The sequence below is a fragment of the Drosophila virilis genome, chromosome 4 (genome assembly GCF_030788295.1).
Source record: "Drosophila virilis strain 15010-1051.87 chromosome 4, Dvir_AGI_RSII-ME, whole genome shotgun sequence".
NCBI lineage: Eukaryota > Metazoa > Arthropoda > Insecta > Diptera > Drosophilidae > Drosophila > Drosophila virilis.
The window spans coordinates 2,935,261-2,954,687 of NC_091546.1; the positions used below are offsets into that span (position 1 = coordinate 2,935,261).

Genomic DNA, 19,427 nt, shown 5'->3' on the forward strand with positions numbered 1-19,427 from the left:
GGCCATGCGAATTAATTAGTTCATTTCCTGACGCTATTTTCCCCACATTCACTCGGCGGGTGTTTTGTTTGTTTTTGGTTTTTTATTTGTTTTTTTATTATTATTTGTTTTTTTTTTATGATTTTACTGGATTTGTGGAGTTATGGCAATTGTGAGCTTTTGTTGGTCGCGCTTCGCTGCCAACTTTTAACTCCCAACTGCAAGCTGTTGATTTCTTTTTTTTTTTAGTTCAGCTTACTTTTTTATAGTTTTCCCTTCTATTTTGGCATATATATAAGTATTATGTATATTTTGGCTAGCCAACTTTATAGGCCAACTTTCTGGCATTGATTTACGCACTTCGCCTCAACGTCGCGTTGGGCTGTTCATTTTGTTTTTTATATATTTTATCGTTGTCGCAATTAACACTTGTTGACAAGTTCAGTAGGCCAAGCCTCCATGTGTGTGTGTTTCACTTATTGTTGTTGTTGCTTTGAGTGTTGCGTGGCAGAGTCAATTTAAACTTAACACTTGACGCCTACGCGTAGACCCCATTTGGGGACCGACAACAGCTGCGGATTGCTTCTGCCATGATTTGGGGCGATTAAATTTTGATTTATGACGCACTCATTAATTAGACGTCACTTTTTCTATTGCTTGATTTTGGCAAACAAATTGTACCCATAGGGCAGTCGCTGCACAGTGGTTGACAGTGATTCATTTGAAGGCCCTTTTAGTTAAATCTCATAACATAATTATTAATAAATGTAGGTTTTTATTAAATGACTTTATTTCATAATTATTATAAATATATCTTATATACTTTCATGTAATATAATTAACGATTATTTGTTGAAAATCACTTAAATATTAGTTAAATAATGTTTCGTTTTTACATAAAAAAAACTTCTTATGTTGCCTGCTTTTTAGTTGAAGAGCTTTAGCTCCTTGTCAATATTTGTCTTTTTTTAATTCGTTTTAAACATTAAAAAGTTTTCTGCCAAGTTTCGCTGATATTGAGCCACTGTGCAACGTAGTGTCAGATGAAATTAATTAAGATTGCGTTCAAGCCGCGCCGCCCGCGCTGCTTAAGCTATTAAGTGACCCAGTGAACGACCCGAATAAACACTTGTCAACTGCAATTGTGACCAGGCTTCAGCTTGGTGTTCTCTCTTCCGCTCTCTCTCTCTCTCTCTCTCTCTCTCTCTCTCTCTCTCTCTCTCTCTCTCTTCAAGAGCTGACGTCACACTCTCTGCTAATTAGGCGCATACTATTTGTGCATGCACAGCACGAGCAACGGACAAGGCATATATTAACGAAAATATGAAAACTCAACGATCGCATATTCAACACACACGCATGTACACCACACTTAGCCGCAGCTACGCACTGTGGTGAGTTCGTGTGCCGCAATTAGCGGACGGCAACCGGCCAAGCGAAATGTCCAATGCGCGCGCCTCTTTATTTTGGTATTGAAATTCATTAACAGTTTATGTTTAGAACAGTTGTTGTTGTAGCCGCTGTTGTTGTTGTTATTGTTGTTGTTGTGGCGATCGGCGCATTTGGCGGCTACATTTAGCGTTTGTTTTGCTCAGTTGTCGTTTGCTCGTTGAGTGACCAACAACAAAAAGGCGTCGCGAAATGTGCTGCAACAAAAATGTGCAAAAAAGGTGCAAAACTTTGCACAATTGAAGTGAATGTTGTGTGTTTGTAATCGTTATCGTTATCGTTATGCTAATTATCGAATGCGAAGCATTGACGCGCTGTAAAAATGTGTGAGCGTGCGACAGCAACAACAAATTTCGTTAACTGTGATTATGAAAATGTTGAGGATGAGGGCATTGGCGGTGAGTTTCTAACCTAACGAAAACATATCGATAAACCTATCGAATTCGCGCCACGCAATTTCTTTAACGTAGAGCAACAAGCAAATATTGTGCAAAATAAATAAGAGTCTGGCATTAAAAGCAAATTCCCAGAGCAAAACATGCAAGTATTATGAGGTCTGACCTAGAGCTGGCCACAGAATAAACAAATGACAATCTAGTATATATACATATGTACATACTATGCCACATATATGCTATAATTTTTTATTTATTTATTAATGGTCGACAAAACGAGTGTCTTCCTCATTATTCAAAAGGTTGTACAATATAAGTATATTCTAAAAGCCTAGTTAAAGGATACAATTTTCTAAATAGCAACACCGACCGATGGAGGTGTTTTATTTGCCAGTCCGGCCAGCTGTGCCCCTTTTCACAGCTAATTTTGTCAGTGATGCTATTAGAGCCTACATCTAAGCAGAAGGTTGTAAGTAGGAAAAAAGTGATCTCAAGTGAAATTAAAAATAATCTTAATTTGCTAAATTAATAAAGAAAATACAATAAATAGGAAAAAAGAAAGTAAGAAAATTGTTAATAAAGTAAAGCAATGTAAGTTAGATAAAGAGTGTTAAGTGGATAGGACAAAGAGAAAAGTATTGGGAAATCACCGACACGGTGGGGGAAAATTTTTCAGCCTGTCCGGCTAGCTATGCCCCTGCTCATAGCTGGGAATGGTCAGCGACTTCCCGAAGGTATCCTGAAAGCAACGATTTTATTAGGGGTAGAGACAGTTCGGTAGAGAAAACGTGATGCAAACTATTATAATTTTTACATAGCACGCGAAAAGAATTGTGCATAGCGTAATCAGTTGTGCACGTAGATAGTAATAAGGGGCGATAATTTCTGGGTATTTATGGCTACCTTTAAACATTATTTTTGCATTAGCATGCATACCCTATAAAACAAATGGGGTTTTATGGGTTTTTCTATGCGTAAGATCACAGGAGAAACATAAATACGTTTTATTGTTGTTTTTTTAATCATCTTTCTTGTGAATAGTTTGATGTACAAAAATGCTTTCAATTTGTGATTGATGTTGAACTTTACGTGTTTTTAGTAAATGTTATTTTAAACATATTCATGGGCTAACATTTTAAGACTGTTTATTAAATTAGTCAATATACTATTTGGCATATTCGTATCTAAAAAATCGGGTAAATATATTTTCTTCTATGAACGATCATAACAATTAAACAAAAATGAAGATTGAGAGAATTTGAGCTACAAAACTAGGTTAACAGATTTAGATCTTAGCAAAGTTAGTTTATTAGTTATTTTTATTTCTTATTACATTTCGGTTTTTTCTCGTTTAAATCTAAAATATTTATTATAAATATGAAATATTGATAAAAAAAGGAAAAACCATCGCTTAAAGAGGACTTAACTTAATTACATATGAAATTCAAAAACCTTGCTTTTTTGATTTTTAACCCTTTTTTTATTACTGAATAGCTCCTTTCTAGAGCAAAGCCTTTCCTCCATTGTGTAAAAAATGAGCTGTAGCCTCTTAACATTTTGCATTCTTCATGTTTTTTTCAATTTCGCATTATTCATCATATTTTATATACGACAGTCGCTTTTTTGTGGGCTGCCAGCCGCAAAAAAATACACTATATGAAAATAATATATATTATTATATGCCCCGTATATAAACATATGCTTACCAGATGATATAATATATGGTATATGCCCTCTCTCCATAATGAAATTATGAACAGTTCCCTTGTGACACACTCGCCGAACCCATGTAATGCGTTCGCTTTTCGTGATTAATTGGTAAATATTGTATTTGTGTTTGGCTCAAATTGGTTTCGACTAGTTTATTGTGCCAAATAGAGTGAAGACGGCGTAAAAACAGCGCAAAGGCGCGTTCCCCAACTTATCTAAAAATAAGCATTAGAACTTGTGCCAAAACAACAAAAATGAGAGATTAAAAAAAAATAAAAGAATGTGACGCGTGGATATTTCTTTCAATTTGTTTTGCGTTTGGACGGGGTAGCGCGACCTTGAAGTGCGCCATGTCCATGGCTGTAAAACTATTTCAAAATGTAATACAGGGAAAAGAGAACTTAAGAACAATCTGCAACTCTCTGCCGTAAGTTAACCAGCTGTCCCAGTCAATCATCAATAGCTCAAAAGACTCGCTCATTCGCTTGTCTCTAGAACCTGTCATTTAGGGCTATGTTCATCTTTCTGATTGGCATTCAGTAGACATTTCTTTCACTGAATGTCTTTCGTCGAGTTTTTCTTTTTATTATTTGAATAACTGACAACTTCTTCCGCTCTGCGGTCACTTTAATTGGTTTCTTTCTGCCATTCTATCGCGTTGTTTACAACTGAAAATTGTTTATATACTTGCTTCGATTTCTATTTTTACATAAAGGAATAAAACACAATACGCACAATTTATTTAGCACGCAAAATACAGAGTTTACAATTTTTTATGCCAATTTCTGCGTGGCAGTTTTTCCAAAGAAAATGTTCTTTGTTTGCCCTGGGAAAACGTTTTGTAGACTTTTCCTTGACTAATTGCTTTGTAAAGGCCCAGTTCTTGGGTGAATTGATTAATGTACACAAATTCATTTTCATTTCCGTTCTACTTTGGAGAATATATAAACAAGCGGCAGCATAGTGTTGCGAACTCACGAAAGTAGTGTTGAGTAGTGGAGTAAAAGTACGATATAGTTAAAAATGGCTGCCTAAAAGTTAACTTGTTGCGTTTAATTAAAGAATCACGCGTAAGCACAGTGTTGAACAGCATGTAAATTGAGTACTTAAAAATGCTGGGTCAAAGAGATGAGTCAGCAGTGTTGAGTAGCGTGCAAGTTGAGTAGTAAAAAGCGCTAAGAATTTTCCTAAGGTAATTTTTCAAAGCTGGCGTGTAGTTAAAGTAATTCTGGGAGCACATAACACTTAGCAATTTGTGCATAAATGTTGCCCGACAAAAAGCTGGCAGCTACGAGCTGCACTTGTGACAGCTGTCAACCATTTCAAATAACACGATTTTTCGCGATGTGGCAACACCCAAACTGGAAATCAAAATAGAAATTTAGCAAAAGCAATGCAAACAGGCGATTTTCCCAATTATACAAACTTGACAACTTAAAGACCATGATGTCAGCTATGCTTATACACATATTTATCGTATTTAAATACTCAAATTAAGATTTCCCAACTGCAGATTGTGTTGTATACACATAAGCAAAGTATATATATATATATATATATGTCTATTATATTATTACACAGTTTGCGCATTTTCTTCCAAGCAATTTGTATTAATTCCACTTGTGTATTTCGTTGTTGACGCCCACAGTAAATGCCGCCACTGCTCAAATGGGCGACTGTTAAATTGTCCCACTCTCTCCCTCTCTCTCTCTTTCTCTCTCTCTCTCTCTCTCTCTGTGTCGCTGTCATTTGCACTAAACACTTGGCAGTTAAATTGCAATTAAAACACTAAAACGCAGCAAAAAAAACTGACTACTGGACGGGGCAATAAACCTAAACCCAACGGCCACTCTCCCCCTTCTTAAAGGCTGACTGTCAGCCCCCCATCCCCACCTAACCCTCTCCAACCATCTATTACTGGAAACTAAACAGAAATCTGACGTTGAGTTTTCAAGTGAGTTTCGGTTTTCGAAACGCAGCTAATTGAAATGCCAAGTTGCCATTTTGTTGGTTTTCAAATTTTCATTTAAAGCTTTTGGTGTGCTTTATTTTTCCAGCCTCTTGTTTTGCTAGCTGCCTTTTAATTACAGGCAATGACTAGTTTTTATTGTTGTTGCACTTTTGTGGGTCGCCATGGGCCAAGACAGGTTGCATTTTCCAAATGTGGCCAAAGCAACAAATGCGAATGCGAAAAGCGAACGCGAATGCGAATGTGGCTTATGTGAATACGCATGTGAATAAATCATGAAGTTCAGTCACTCAAGCGGCTGCCTCTAATGCCAAATAAGTTATTTTGGAATTTCAATTATTTTTGTGTTTGTATGTGTGTGTGTTGGTCAGTCTCTGCTTGACAGCGCCTGCCACACAGCTAAGCATCAGCCCACGGTGCCGCACAGTGTGATGCGTGACAGCAGGCGTTGACACATGTTGATTTCTAGCTGAAAACTGAAAACTGAAGCCTGCAAACAAAATAACCCAAAAAACCCTCATTATGAGCTTGGCTGACCAAACGCATAGAATGAAATAGAATTTGAATGGGATAGCATAGGGATCTTTAGTTTAATCGATATAGTGTTTTTTTCTCAGTGCATGGAAATTTACTGAATATAGAGCATATGAAATGTTAACAAAAAAACAATTATTATTGTAATATTTAAAATCTCAAAACTTAAGCTTTCATGGCAGTTGGAGCGGCCTTGAAGCATTGGTTCCTGTTTAGATGGCTATTAAAGATAAAATTAGGTTTCGAAACACATGTTTTGTATTTATTTAATAGCTTGATTCCTCTTAGAACTCAAGACAGTATAGTGGGTTCTTTAATTGTAATTTGCAGTTAAAATCAATTGATTTAGTAGTATTTATCAACAAATTAGAACCTTGGAATAAAAGGGAATCAAAAATATGTATGATATATTATTATAAATAAAATGAAATCTGATTTTATACAATGTTTAAAGTGGAAAGTCTGTCTTTAGACTTCGAAAACTTAAATTAGATGCTGCCAATAACGACATTATAGAACTCTTTAAGCTATGGTCTGGGCTCTATAAAAATTAAGTTAATTCCTACTTTTTTTTTTAATTCCATCAAAACTTCAAATTTCAACATCATTATTCACTAAAGTCCAACTTTTTTCAAAATTCTAAAAGGTTGTCTTTTGTATTAATGCCGTGCATTATCCTTTCGCTATATCCCAAATGTTTCGCACTGAAAACCCACTTAAACTAATTTGTAGCTAAACGCAAGATCTTGGGAAAGTCCGCCCACACACAGGCAGAACTTTACACACACCACAAAAAAAAAGAAGAAATTGTGAATGAAACAGGCGCTGTTGGGTTTTTCCCTCGAGTCATAAAAGAGCACAGTGAAAGAAAAAAAAACTAAAGAAACTTGTTGCCACATTTTCAGGCGAATAACTACTGAGGTGGTCGGTTAGCTGGCCATAAAATGCACAAATGCCATTCGCGCAGCGGGCATTTGCCGCCCATTGCGATCCTGTCAGCGACTTGATCCGTGAGAACGGAAAATGCCTCAAAATTCCTGCACGCACTGGCTCAGGAGAGACTCATTCGCGTTCAGTCAGTGTCATGGCAAATATATATATATATATATATATTTATTGTATATATGGCCTTCGGCAATCAAAAATGCCGTGTAACTAATGCGATTTAATTGCCTAATTCACCATCCAGAATTTTGGAATACCAAAACGAGCCCGTCGTGTGCCACAGCCAAGCAAAACAATGTGCACAAAGCGACGTCTGTCATTGAAATCGCGACCGAAGTGCGACTTGCGACTTACAACTTGCAACTTGCGACTTTCACATCAGGTGTGCCATTTGTAGAAGGTTAATTGCCAAAGGAGACATCTGGTAATCTGACTGTGACTCGCAGGAAATTCTATAAAAACATGAACTTTCTGCTGACTTTTTAATAACAAAATATGTTATTAATATGCCGCACCTTTCTTTCTTAAGCTATATTAGTATATACATCTTTTTATGGTCAGCTATCATCTCATCTAAGTCCACGCCCCACACTCAACACCCAACACTGACTGTCAACAGTTTTCACCCCGCATCGCTTGTTTAGTTTTCTGTTGGCTTGTATATCGGCGCAAGTCGTTGTCCAGTTCCATTTAATTGGCCAACTGTCGTCGCCTCATCGACAGCCACTTTGAGTAATTGGTTTAATGCTGCCTTTTTTACTATGCTTTTTTCCCTGCACTCACCTGGGTCAGGTAATTAATCGACAGGTCTGATCTAGCGTTGTATTTGAGGTTATAAAACTAAAGGAGTATAAATTTATCTTTAAAAAAGTTAGTCTACTGAAGCTAACCGATGGAAGCTTCGTGATAAAATATAGATTACACCTAGGTCTAGTCCATTTAGTTAAGCTGCTAATGAAGGCAACATTTTATAAGGGGTATTCCTTTATTAATGCTTGCTTAGGTAATATTTAATTGTTTTTCTTTATTGTAATTTTTTTAGGGGTTTTCATTATAATATTTAACCTGTATCGCTTTCATATATTAGATATATTGCAGTAACTGATAAACAAAATAGTTAAAATTTAATATGACAGGTTTTCTGTAACAATTCAACATATTTTCTATATATTGTTCCGATAAGGAAGCATCCAAAATTATAAAATAAGCCATTTGTTTGAAAAATGATTTTATTGGACTTTTGAACATTTTAAAACAAATTAATACAAGTTGTTGTTTGTCTTAATATCCCGAATACTTTTCAGCAGTAAAAGTAATAAAAATTGTTGTTAGCTACAAAAATTGCAACTAAAATATTTAAGCAATTATTGTTATTTTTTTTACCTCCAACATTCAAAAGCACAAAAATCAATTTTCAAATTAAGAAATTATTTTCATAAATCAATTGATAAAATGTGAACAATTTACGTTGAGGAAATTGATTTACAAGGAAGCGAAAATCAGCAGACTTCGAGTACGTGCAGAGTATGCAGCACTTGTATGTGCAGACACAGTGTGGTGTGTGTGTGTGTGTGTGTGGTACAGGTTGTACTGGTTAGCGTTGACAATTTTGTATGGCACTTAGCCATAAATTGATGCGGTAACATGGCCAAAGTCAATGAGTATGGCGCGTGCTTGTAAGGAAATTGTGGAAATTACGGCTAGGCAGAAGAGAAGGAGAGGAGGTGGTAGAGTGGGCGGGTGCGTAGTCTGTGTGCAGAGTAACGACTGTAGCAAAGACAGACAGAGGATCGTTGTTAAGATGAATTGTTCATGGAGTTGGCTCAACTTTGAAGTCCGACTCTTTTTCTTTCTCAATCTTACTCTAAAGTCCGACTCTTTTTCTCTCTCTATCTCAATCTTACTCTGAAGTCTAGAGGAGAGATCTCTCTTGCTCTCCGCTCAACTTCCAAAGTCTTGTGTTATTGATGAGGCTTTTGGCTGTTGTCTCTAGGCCTCTGACCTCAGGTGTCTATCAGCTTTTGTGGGCGTGGCCATCGCACTTACACCTCTATAATCTGCGTAATTGATGAAGACATGTTTGCTTTCGCTTTTTTTTTGGTGTTTTTCTCTCTTAATTTTCATAGATGTTGTTGTTATTGAGATTTATGTCAGCCTGTCTTTGATCCCAGGCAATTTCTTGTGGTTTCTGTGAGCCACAGCAATTACTCATCTGCAAATGACTGAACCGAACTGAACCGAGCTGAACTGACTCATCATTAGCTCATCATTATTATGATTATCATCAGGCATTTGTTTTTGCTTTTGCTTTTATTTTGTTGTCATTTGATGAGCCACAACTTTCACTGACTCTTGCCTAATCCAATTGTATATTCAAATATTTTAATCCCACATTCAACTAACTCGTCAATTTTCACTCTACAATTGCAGAATCTTTGCTTTCCGGCGTGGACCAGACAGAACTGCAGGAGCTCAATGGATTCGGGCTTCTGTTGCCCGCTGTGCCCAGTCCCGGCCAGACGCCACGGGACTCCAAACGCGCCTCGCTCAGCAATGAGCTGGTCTGCTGCTGTGGCGCTGACACCGACAGCTGCAACTGCGCCGCCGAGAAGGCGCCCAAGGTGAAGCGTTGTGGCAGCCACGCCCCCGAGGCGTTAAATTCCGTAGAGCCAAATGGCTGCCAGCTGGAGCAGCAACTGCCGCAGGAAGCGGAGCCGCAAACAATTGAACAGCTCAAGGATGGGGAGATATTACAGAACCATACAAACACAATTTCCAGTACAAATGAGGTGCGTATTTCAAATAGGTAGCTTGCTACATTTCAAGTTTTTCACCCATTTGTTTTCATTACGCTTTACTACAAATCACTAGCTAATATTTAACTTGATAGTTCTGTTCTAAAAATTAAGTTCTTAATATCCCACCCATCTTTCACACTTTGATATGGAATTTGTCATATTTTTGTAATATCTCTTAATGTGTTGCACATATTTTTGACTGACGATTGTTAGACTTAAAGGATTGAGCTGCACATCAATCAGTCAATTAGCACAAAGCGTTTCAAAATGGCCAAGCTGAAACTTTTCCTTTCTGTGTAATATCTCCAGCAGGATCGAAATGATACTCAGAGCACTGGAACAATTCAGCCCGATACGGCTGAGGACATTGTCGCCCAAAATCCCGCCCTGAAATGCTACGTGGATAATGGTTATTTGAACTACGAGCGTTTGGCCAAATGCCTCGAGACGAATGACAAATGGCAGGAGCAGAAGGAACTCCAGACTTTGGGACTCGCCATTGTCGTTCAATACATGTCCAAGCAGGTGAGTTTGAACAGTTGTACAAAAGTTGAGAGATGAATGGTACAGAACAGACTTGTTCATCAGTCGGAACAGAGAGAGATAGAGAGAAAGGGAAGTAGAGCATGAGAGGAGTAGGGAGAGGGATTTAGCCAAACTGGCGCCAGGGATTGCCCGGCGAAGCGAAGAGATTTCCGAGTCTCGGAGTCCTGTCAGGCATTCAAAAAGTTTTGTTCAGTTTTATGCGCTGCTGATTCCCTTTGTCCAGCATAGCCAAAGGTCTCACCTGCTCTAATAAAGGACCGAGTTCTCTGGCCCGCAGCACGAAATTTGCCTTAAGCTGCGCTTAAATTTGAGCTAATTTTGTTTAATTGTTGCAGCGCTCGTTAAGCCCCCGACTCAAGCCGTATACCCATTCGAAACCGGATCCGGCTCTGTCGCTGAGCCGGGGCCACTTTTTGTGTTTGCACTAATTAAAAGTAGCAAACGTACAAGTTTACGGCCTGCCTGAAATACTTTTATGCATACGTATCTCAATACCCTCACTCTATACCCTTTCAACTCGTGCTTACCCTTTGTTTTTGTTCATTTTGCCAAAAGGGTGTGAGCTCTCTGCTTCTCGCTATTCAATTAATTGTTATCATTTTCAATGCTTAGGCTTAGATTTCTATGAATTATCTCTAGGCACGTGTGAGTTTTAACACAGCTTGTTCTGGCCAGATTTAACAGCTCGGCGTTGCTCTATAAAACTTGCGAGCTACTGAAAATGCTGTACATATCAATTGTCTTTTAATTCGCATAGGATAAATTCTTACTACCTGCTGGAATTACCTACAAATGCAAGCCTTTGAGTTCTTAGTAGAGCACGCTTTTGTTGGTAACTACTTATATACATCAAAATATTAAATTAAAATAAGCATATATCTTTCAAAGGCATACGCCAAGGATCTTGTCATAAAATATCAATAAAGTCGTTTTGAAAATTATAAAATGAACGTACTTGTACAACTTTAATAGTTTTGGCGTTTTATAGAGAACAAACCTTGTCAGCTTTTCTTGCTTGTTGTTATTCTCAATAGGTTATTGCATCGAAAAACTTTGCAAACCTTAAGTCGTTAGTAAAGTAGTCTGCTGCTATAAAAAATAAGCTGGGAAATAATGACAAAGATTGCTTTAGTTTCGTGTTTTTTATACCCTGAACCCAGCTCCCAACCCAGCTTATTTTATTTTTCTCTCCAGCTCCTGGCTGTTGCTCTGGCTATAATCCTCTACCTGCTTAAACGTTCGACCGACTTGTTTTTGCTCAACTATTAAATATCAATAACAAGATCATAAAAATACGCGACAAACATTATTTTGACATTTGCATATTGTGAATTGGGTTCTCTCCCCCTTCATAAATCGATTTATGATGTTGTTTGTCTGCTGACTTCCCAACCGCAAAAATACGAATGCAACAGGTAGAAACTCAGCTGAAATAGTTGATAGTTAACAGAGAGAGAGAGAAGGAAGATAATTTAAGAAGGAAAACTAATTTCCTTTAGACATTGTCTACGTTTTGCTGCTCTTTCTTATTTCTGATGTACAATTGCGTAAATCCTTGAGCGGGATATACTAAAAATTGTGCTTATGTCAGAGCGAAGACAATGTCTCACATATATGCCATTTACTACGGGTTTTCTTTGTGCAGCTCAGAAGATAAGTCAGTAAAGTAAAATCGAGGATAAAGAGAAACAAATCTTGTGCTGGGAATTTTGTGGTGCTTACATTTTGCAAATAATGAAAATATAAGAATATCTCAAAATATTTTTTCAAATTAATAGTTCTTTAGTTTCAAAAAGCAAAAGAAACTTTTGCTGAAAAAATTCTTATATAAGAACTTCTCTAGCTTTATATTTCCATTCATAACAATTATTAATGATCGATTATTATATATTGTGAATTTCCTCTAAGCCAGTGGAAATTTCTCACTGCACGAGGCGAAAGAAAAGTTCCCTTTTGCACTCTCTAGAAATCCCATTGAGATTACACAACATTTAAGTAGTTGAATATGGTTGCCGCAATGTTTAGCTAACTTGTTGCATGCGGTTGTTGCTCAAATATTCAACACGCAGCTATTTTTTCCGGGGAATTTCTCGATTGCCCAACTCAAGAAATGTTGTTTCCCACTAAAAGCCTAAACGGCTGCTGCTGCTGTTGCAACATAAATATTTATTTAGATATGTTGATCCAGTCAGATTTCACGATACAGTGTGAAAACCAGGAAAATGCACAAGCAAGGACATTCGCTATGCCTAAGGATATTGTGTGAAGCGTGTGCGCGTTTTTATTGATGCCAAATGTGAAGGCCATGCGACTTGTCAATGTCACAAGGCTAGGAAATGCTCTACAAATGGAAAACTAGTCTAAATATATAGTCTCCAGTCTCTCAAAGGATTAAGTGCAGTCAGCGGCGACGTGTCCTGGCAGCCGAGTCACATTCTAATTACTCTGTTGCTCAGTTACTCAGGTAGGATAGAAATAGACGCATAATGTCATGAGCTTGTCGCCGACATCGAAATCAATAATCACGGCGACAGGCGACAGGCGACGGGCGTGTCTCAATTGCAATCAATGTCGGACTGTCTGAATTTGGGGATCAAATTGTCTCTTAACTGCAAACGATTATTAACTTACCGAGACAAAGAAATTAATGAGGCAGAAATCTGAGACTAGCTAGATGAGATAGACTGGAGGAGGGGTGTGTAACTGTCTTATAATTTACTTGCTTGAAATATAACAGTTTACAATTAAAATGAGTACAAATCAAAGCATTTAAATCTAATATCTCATTTAAATTCAATATCTAATAATATCATAAAGTTAAAATAGGCACTATTATTTATTACTTTGTTGTCTTTGTATTCAAGTTTGGCCTTTATCATAAAAGGCTCTTCAATTGTTCACATTTGATCAATACGCAAGTTTCTGATATCAGCCTTAACATTGTTCTCTTCCAGTGTTAGTCAGAGCTTAACTTAGTCACACTGTAAAGTATCCAAATATAAAAGAGCAGACCTAATCAATGCACACACAATGTCAACTGCCTTTTGTTAGTTTTTCACGTACGGAACACACATACGCAGACGCTACAAGACCTTAAAGCTCGCAAGTTGCAGCTGCCACAGTTGCCAAGCGTAGCAGAGCTTTTGGCAAACAAAAGCACACTTGTCAATACATGCACATGCGCTGACAGCTACTCATGTACTTCGCTCATCGCTTCTTAAAATCCTTCTTAGTACATCAATATTTTGTATAAGCTAATTGCAAACTCTTGAAAAACAAAAACTGCGCTTAGCTCACATTTAATTCACATTCAGACGTGTCAATTGCAATTTGAACTAGAGCTAATCAAATTTCGTGCCAAGATTAAAGGTACTTAGATACCTTTACTCGTATTCCCCTGAGCAGCTCTAGAAGAGGCGCTCAAACTTCGACACGCGCACACCCAAATTGTTGCAAGAGGGAGGTGAGCAAATTGAAGTGCATTCAGTCAGCCCTCCGAAGACGCCCCAACTGCCTAGACACGGGCTGTGACTAATTTTTTGGCTATATACATATTTGATATGCACCCAAACCGCATGAGGTAGCCAGACTAAGCCAGACTCTGCGCAGATTTTGCAATTTTTCGGCTTGAGGCGTTGACCAAGCAGCCAAAAACGCCCTTCGGTCCACCGAGGGCTACACCCAATTTTGTTCTTTTCGTTTGCTTTGGTTTGGTTTAGCTTGGTTTTTTCTTGCTGCATTTCTGTAGTAAAAACTTAGAACCCTTTAACGCTACGTTTCTAAATCCCCTGTAAATATTTTGTTCGCCATTTGACCTATCTGTCCCGTGACCTGGCCTACCCTGGCCTGATCGGAGCTATCCTTCGATTCCTACCTGCTGCCTATAAAAGCAGTCGTAGGAGCCTTTCTGTTGTCAGTCTACTTCAAGTAATTGTCGTGTTCAACACGTGCTGTAGAAAATACATATTTGCAAAAATGTGTTCACCAACGAAAAGTTATCCGCCGAGACCATGGACTTCGATTTGATCAGCTGGACATTGCCCAGCACAGCGAGCGCAACTAGTTATATGGATAATATCTCAGCTGCCACAAGCTACGAACTGCAGCAGGTAATACAGTCGAGTTTTGAATTGAAAAAAGAACTTGTGGTTCAATATAAATATAGTATATGAATCTATGTAATTCTCTAGCGAGATATTCATAATATTTTAATAATAATAATATTTTAAACCGAAAATAATTTAAATAATGGGTGCGTATATAACGCATATTCCTTTAATGAAATCTCAGGAAAAGACAAAAGCAAGATAAAGTAATTGCTCTTATATCATCTTATGGATCATGTATTGAAATTAATTACTACAATAATGAGATTGGAATCTATAGCATTATTTTTATACACCCCTTTTATAGGAATACCACTACAATGAGAACTTAAGGGCATGGAAAATATTCTTGACTGTCTGCAGTAAATATAAAACGCATAATATATGAAATTGAATAATTAATCAATTTTTGTGAACACAAAAATATTATATTGAAGCGGTTAACTTGTTGGCTTGCCTATTAAATATCAGACAAATACCCCTGCCAGTTAATTATATAACTAGAAGAAATTTCCAGCAAATGTCTTCATTAAACTTAAATTATAAAATGCTTAAAAAATAGTTAGTTTTGCAATGCCTTTTGCCTGGCTTACGCTATTTGTCGCTGGTCATAAACCACGTTTCCTCGCTTTTATGGCCAAAGGGAATTTTCCCATCGTAAAACCGTTCGCACGAACAATAAACCAAGTGCGAACTGCCAGGAAAGCACTTGAAATGCAAATGCACATAATGACCAGGTAGCCAAATTCCTGGCAAGATCTCTAAACGCGTTGTTGCTGCTCATCTTTTGCAGATGGACATGCTGAGCTGCCAGGAGAGCAAGGCGAAGAGCACGCTAGAGGAGACAATTGCGCTGTTGCAGCAGACGCAGCACAGCTGCGAGGAGCTGCGCCAGCAGCTGCACGAGAAGGATGTGGAGTGGGCCCAGCGCCAGCAGGAGCGGGAACATCTGCAGCGCACCGAACTGCAACAAGGTGAGTGTCCGGCTTGTCTCTAAGAGGAAAGCAATTCTTAACTAAGTCTTGCCGCTCGAATCGCCTGCAGCACAAGAAAAAGTGCAGGAGGTGCAACTAATTGCCAAGGAGCGTTTCCGCGAGCTCGAGTCCCAGCTGCAGGCCAAGGATGAGGAGAAGAAGGAGGCGCTGCAGGCGTATCATCAGGAAATAGCCCATCAGCTGCGCCACAAGCAGCAACAGCTCACATTTGCCGAGCAGCAGGTGCTCCAGCTGCAGACACGCCTGCAGGAGCACGAGGCGCAGGAGCAACAGCTGCGCGAGAAGCTCACACGCAAGGAGAACACGCACGCCATTCGCCTGGCGGCAAGCACACAGCGCGAGGAGGAGCTGCAGGAGCGCATCAAGACGTTGACCAAGGAGCTACAGACGCTGCGCGCCAGCACCGAGCACAATGAACGCGATCTGCGCGATCGCCTCGCCCTCTCCCAAGACGAGATCAGTGTGCTACGCAGCTCCTCGCAGCGACGCAGCCCGTCCAACAGCCAAGCGGACACCAGCGCCGAACTATGCCGGCTGACCAGCGAGGCGGACAGCCTGCGTTGTGTACTGGAGCTGAAGCAGGCCGAGATTTCGGCTCTGTCCAAGCAGAATGCCGAGCTGCAGCGAGAGAACGACGAGCAGCGCGGTCTGGGCAGTCGCCTGACCATGCTGGAGGCACAGAACGAGATGATGCGCACCGAACTGGAGGCCAAAACCGAGAAGGAGAAGTAAGTGCTAAGCCCCCAGCCCCAAGCCCTAAGCCTTAAGGTCTTCAAGCTTCATACAAAAAAAAAAACCAAAATTGTCTGTTTCGGCTCAAAGTTCTGATCCCATTTTTCGTAACCATAAGCCCAAGTTTTTGGCTGGAATTTCAATAAATAATAAATAAATAAACAAATGTTCACATATTTTCAATCAAATTCTAAAAAAATGTATAATATATATATATTATTTACAATTAATAAGCCTATGATTAGTTGAAATATCTGAAAAAGAGGATGTGAACCGTCGTTCCTCACATTATTTCCCATGTTATATACTGTTCATAGTTAAAACGAAATAGTTTTAGCTTCAATCCCCGTTGTGCAGCCTCGACCTTTACTAACTGTTCCACTTCCATTGCAGAGATATCCAGCGGCAGATGGAGGAAATGCAAAAGGCCTTCAACCATGAGAGCATCAAGCGCAAGCGCCTCACCTGCGACAAGGAGGAGCTGCAGTATCATCTGAAGCAACGCTCCGAGCAGCTGCAGCTGGTGCAGGCGCAGCTGCACGAGCTGTCCAATAGCTCGCAGGACAGCTCCCTGAATCACGGCTACAGTCGCTGCAATTCGGCGCGCTCCTGCCTGGAGACGTCGGCACATAATACATCGAGCACATCGCCACCAGCATCGCCGGTCATCAAGGGCGTCATCGAGCGCAACGATTCGGTTAGCTGGGTGCTCGAGATGGACGATGAGACGCCGCAGGTGGCCGCCTCGAAGCTGGTGCGACGCGCCGGCTCGCTGCGCAGCACCAGCGAGCGCAGCCCCACCCAGCGCCGCCAACTGTCGCAAAGCGCCAATGCGGCCACCAGCAATGGGCATGTGAGCAGCCAACATGGACCCAATCCGCTCTCGCAGAGCATGTCGGCCACGGCCTTGATGCGCAGCCATGGTAGCCAGGAGTTGGAATCGGCGCGTCCGCTCTGCCGTGCTCGCTCCCAATCCGTTTGTACCAAAGCCTCGATCCAGCGCCAGCAGCAGCTGCAGCGCCAGCGACAGAGCAGCGATGCGCTGCCTCTGCCCGAATGGCATGTGGACGAGCTGTGCTCCAGCTCGCCACAGCCGGCGCAAAGCCACGCCGAGATGCGGGCACGCAGCAGCACCATGAAGTTGATGGCCTGTGTGGACGCGTACCCGAAGGCGCTGAAGAAGTTCCAGGAGATACAGGAGTCCGCTGGCGAGGCCATGGTTTCCGGCGCCAATTCCGAGGATGAGAGCTGCTCGGCCTCGTCGGAGGATATGCGCAGCTCATCCGCATCCAGCACAGCGTCCGCGGCGGGCTGTACGCTCTCCAAGCGGCAAAAGCAGCCGCCGTCGCGCATGTCCATCGAAGAGGCATTAATGCTCGAACAGGTCAATAGCCTGAATGGCACGCCCATGGAGGTCAGCTGGTCGGAGGATGCCGCCGATGCGGATGTTGCCGCCGCGGGCCACCCACTGGCATGACAGGCACCCGTCGAAGATGATGTGGGCTACGAGGAACGGGCCGTCATCGAGCAAATAGCCGAGGCAGCCGAAGAGGCTTATGAAATGGACGCCGATGCGCAGCAGGAGGATCTAATTGTGGGCGGCGACGACGACGAGGAGGAGGACGCGGACGCGGACGTGGAGGACGATTACGATGATGATAGCTTTTAAAGCAGGCGCGCATAAATTGTAGAACAATTCGATGGGCAACAACAAAACTAAACTAAACTAAAGCAAAGCTTGGCGACAGAGTCAAGAATGTTTAAAAAATTAAATGAACAGAAAAACAAAACGCTAGAAATAAGCCTAAACAAATTTGGATGAATTTGCTGTAAATAAGTTCATAAAGGGGCGCTTCAATGGATGAGCTTTTGGCGAGGACAACAATATACATATATATATCTGGATTTTCATTTGCGGCTATGATTAGAAAAGAGATACATATTACACCTAGATACATGAACACAGCAAGCGGATCCGTCACAGTCTTAAGAGAACTCCATATGGATTGATAGAAGAGAGAAGAAAAAGAAAACCAAGCCAATCACCACAAAGAACATGTGTTATATGTAACACAGTTAACGTTTCGTAAAAATCAAAAATTGATGCAAAATAATAACAGTATAACAGTAGTATAAAAGTATAACAGTAGAGCAACTCTTCGAACTACTTCAATGAGAATACAAAATAAAAAAAGTATATATTTAAAACAAAAATTGTTTCAAATACGGTCAAATACGCTATCCGAGTGCACATATTGAGTACGTACCGTATCTAATGAGAGGGTTAGGCATTTAGCTCAAACAGTATATTAATATATTTGCATTCAACTTATTAACTATACAATACACATTTATATCTATACATATGCATATTATAATGGTATTCTAACCTTAAAGAATGTGGAGTAACTCGAGATATCGTACATATATATATGAAAATAATGTTAACCGGAAATCCAAAATAAGTCTAGCCCCCACATATTACCCATTGAGCTCAAACGGAAAAGTTAAGTAACAAAAAAAAAAAAAAAAAGGAAAAGAAAAGAAAAACTCACTTGATGTCCTTAATTTAAAAATCTAAAGCCCGCTATGGAAGGGGCTTAAGTACCCCTATTTAATATCTAAAATTGTAAAATCTTACGAAGTTCTCCGCTGTAAAACTTCGAACCTTAAGCTTTAATTAATTTTGTGCGAGTGTTTTTTGTGAAATTTATTGAGCCTTATTTATTATTTAGTTTTTAGAATTCAGATTTAAAAAGAGCAACATCTATGTTAATTGATTAACTAGCCTATACATATAGATATTACATTTAGTTTTTAGTTTTTAGCATTTAGTTAACTTTACAGTTTTTAATTTGTTATCATTGATTGTATCTGTATCCGTAAATGTATCGAAATCTTGCAAGTCTTATATGTGTAAGCTAAAAGGAACCGCAAAAGTTTATAACACGCAGCATTGTCATTAATTTTTAAGTACTATTCAGATACTCTATATTATTTTTATGTGTGAGCCCAGCAGCAGCAACAACAACAACAAGAACAACTGAACAGAAATTGTGTCTATATCTATAAGAAAAGAAAGAAAGATCAGATTATATAACAGTATAACACAAATTGCAATCCAAGCAAAAATCTACAGCATATTTTTTGCTAAATACTTTCAAAAACCTAAAATAAAATAGTAATTGTTTCAAAAAAAATTAAACCAGATGTTCTCAATGGGAGGAGGATTAGTAATTTATGCTGAAAAATTCACGGTCGTCAAACTC

The 19,427-nt window shown here is 39.6% G+C and overlaps 1 protein-coding gene across 7 annotated transcripts in view; it reads left to right on the forward strand.

Moving 5' to 3' along the window:
* Positions 1 to 18,063, forward strand: part of toc (toucan) — a 140,421-nt gene extending 122,358 nt beyond the window's left edge. For 4 of the 7 annotated variants that reach the window (XM_070209477.1, XM_032438652.2, XM_015173077.3 and 1 more), the window contains 5 exons: positions 9,412 to 9,770; positions 10,089 to 10,304; positions 15,225 to 15,405; positions 15,476 to 16,154; positions 16,552 to 18,063. In XM_070209477.1, coding sequence (XP_070065578.1) covers positions 9,412 to 9,770; positions 10,089 to 10,304; positions 15,225 to 15,405; positions 15,476 to 16,154; positions 16,552 to 17,635 — 2,519 coding nt within the window. In that variant the 3' untranslated portion in view covers positions 17,636 to 18,063. Of the gene's footprint in view, positions 1 to 1,680; positions 1,827 to 9,411; positions 9,771 to 10,088; positions 10,305 to 14,230; positions 14,435 to 15,224; positions 15,406 to 15,475; positions 16,155 to 16,551 lie in introns of those variants that run through there. The other 3 variants (XM_015173076.3, XM_070209478.1, XM_032438654.2) reach the window with 3 other exon arrangements.
* The last annotated feature ends 1,364 nt before the right edge of the window (positions 18,064 to 19,427 follow it).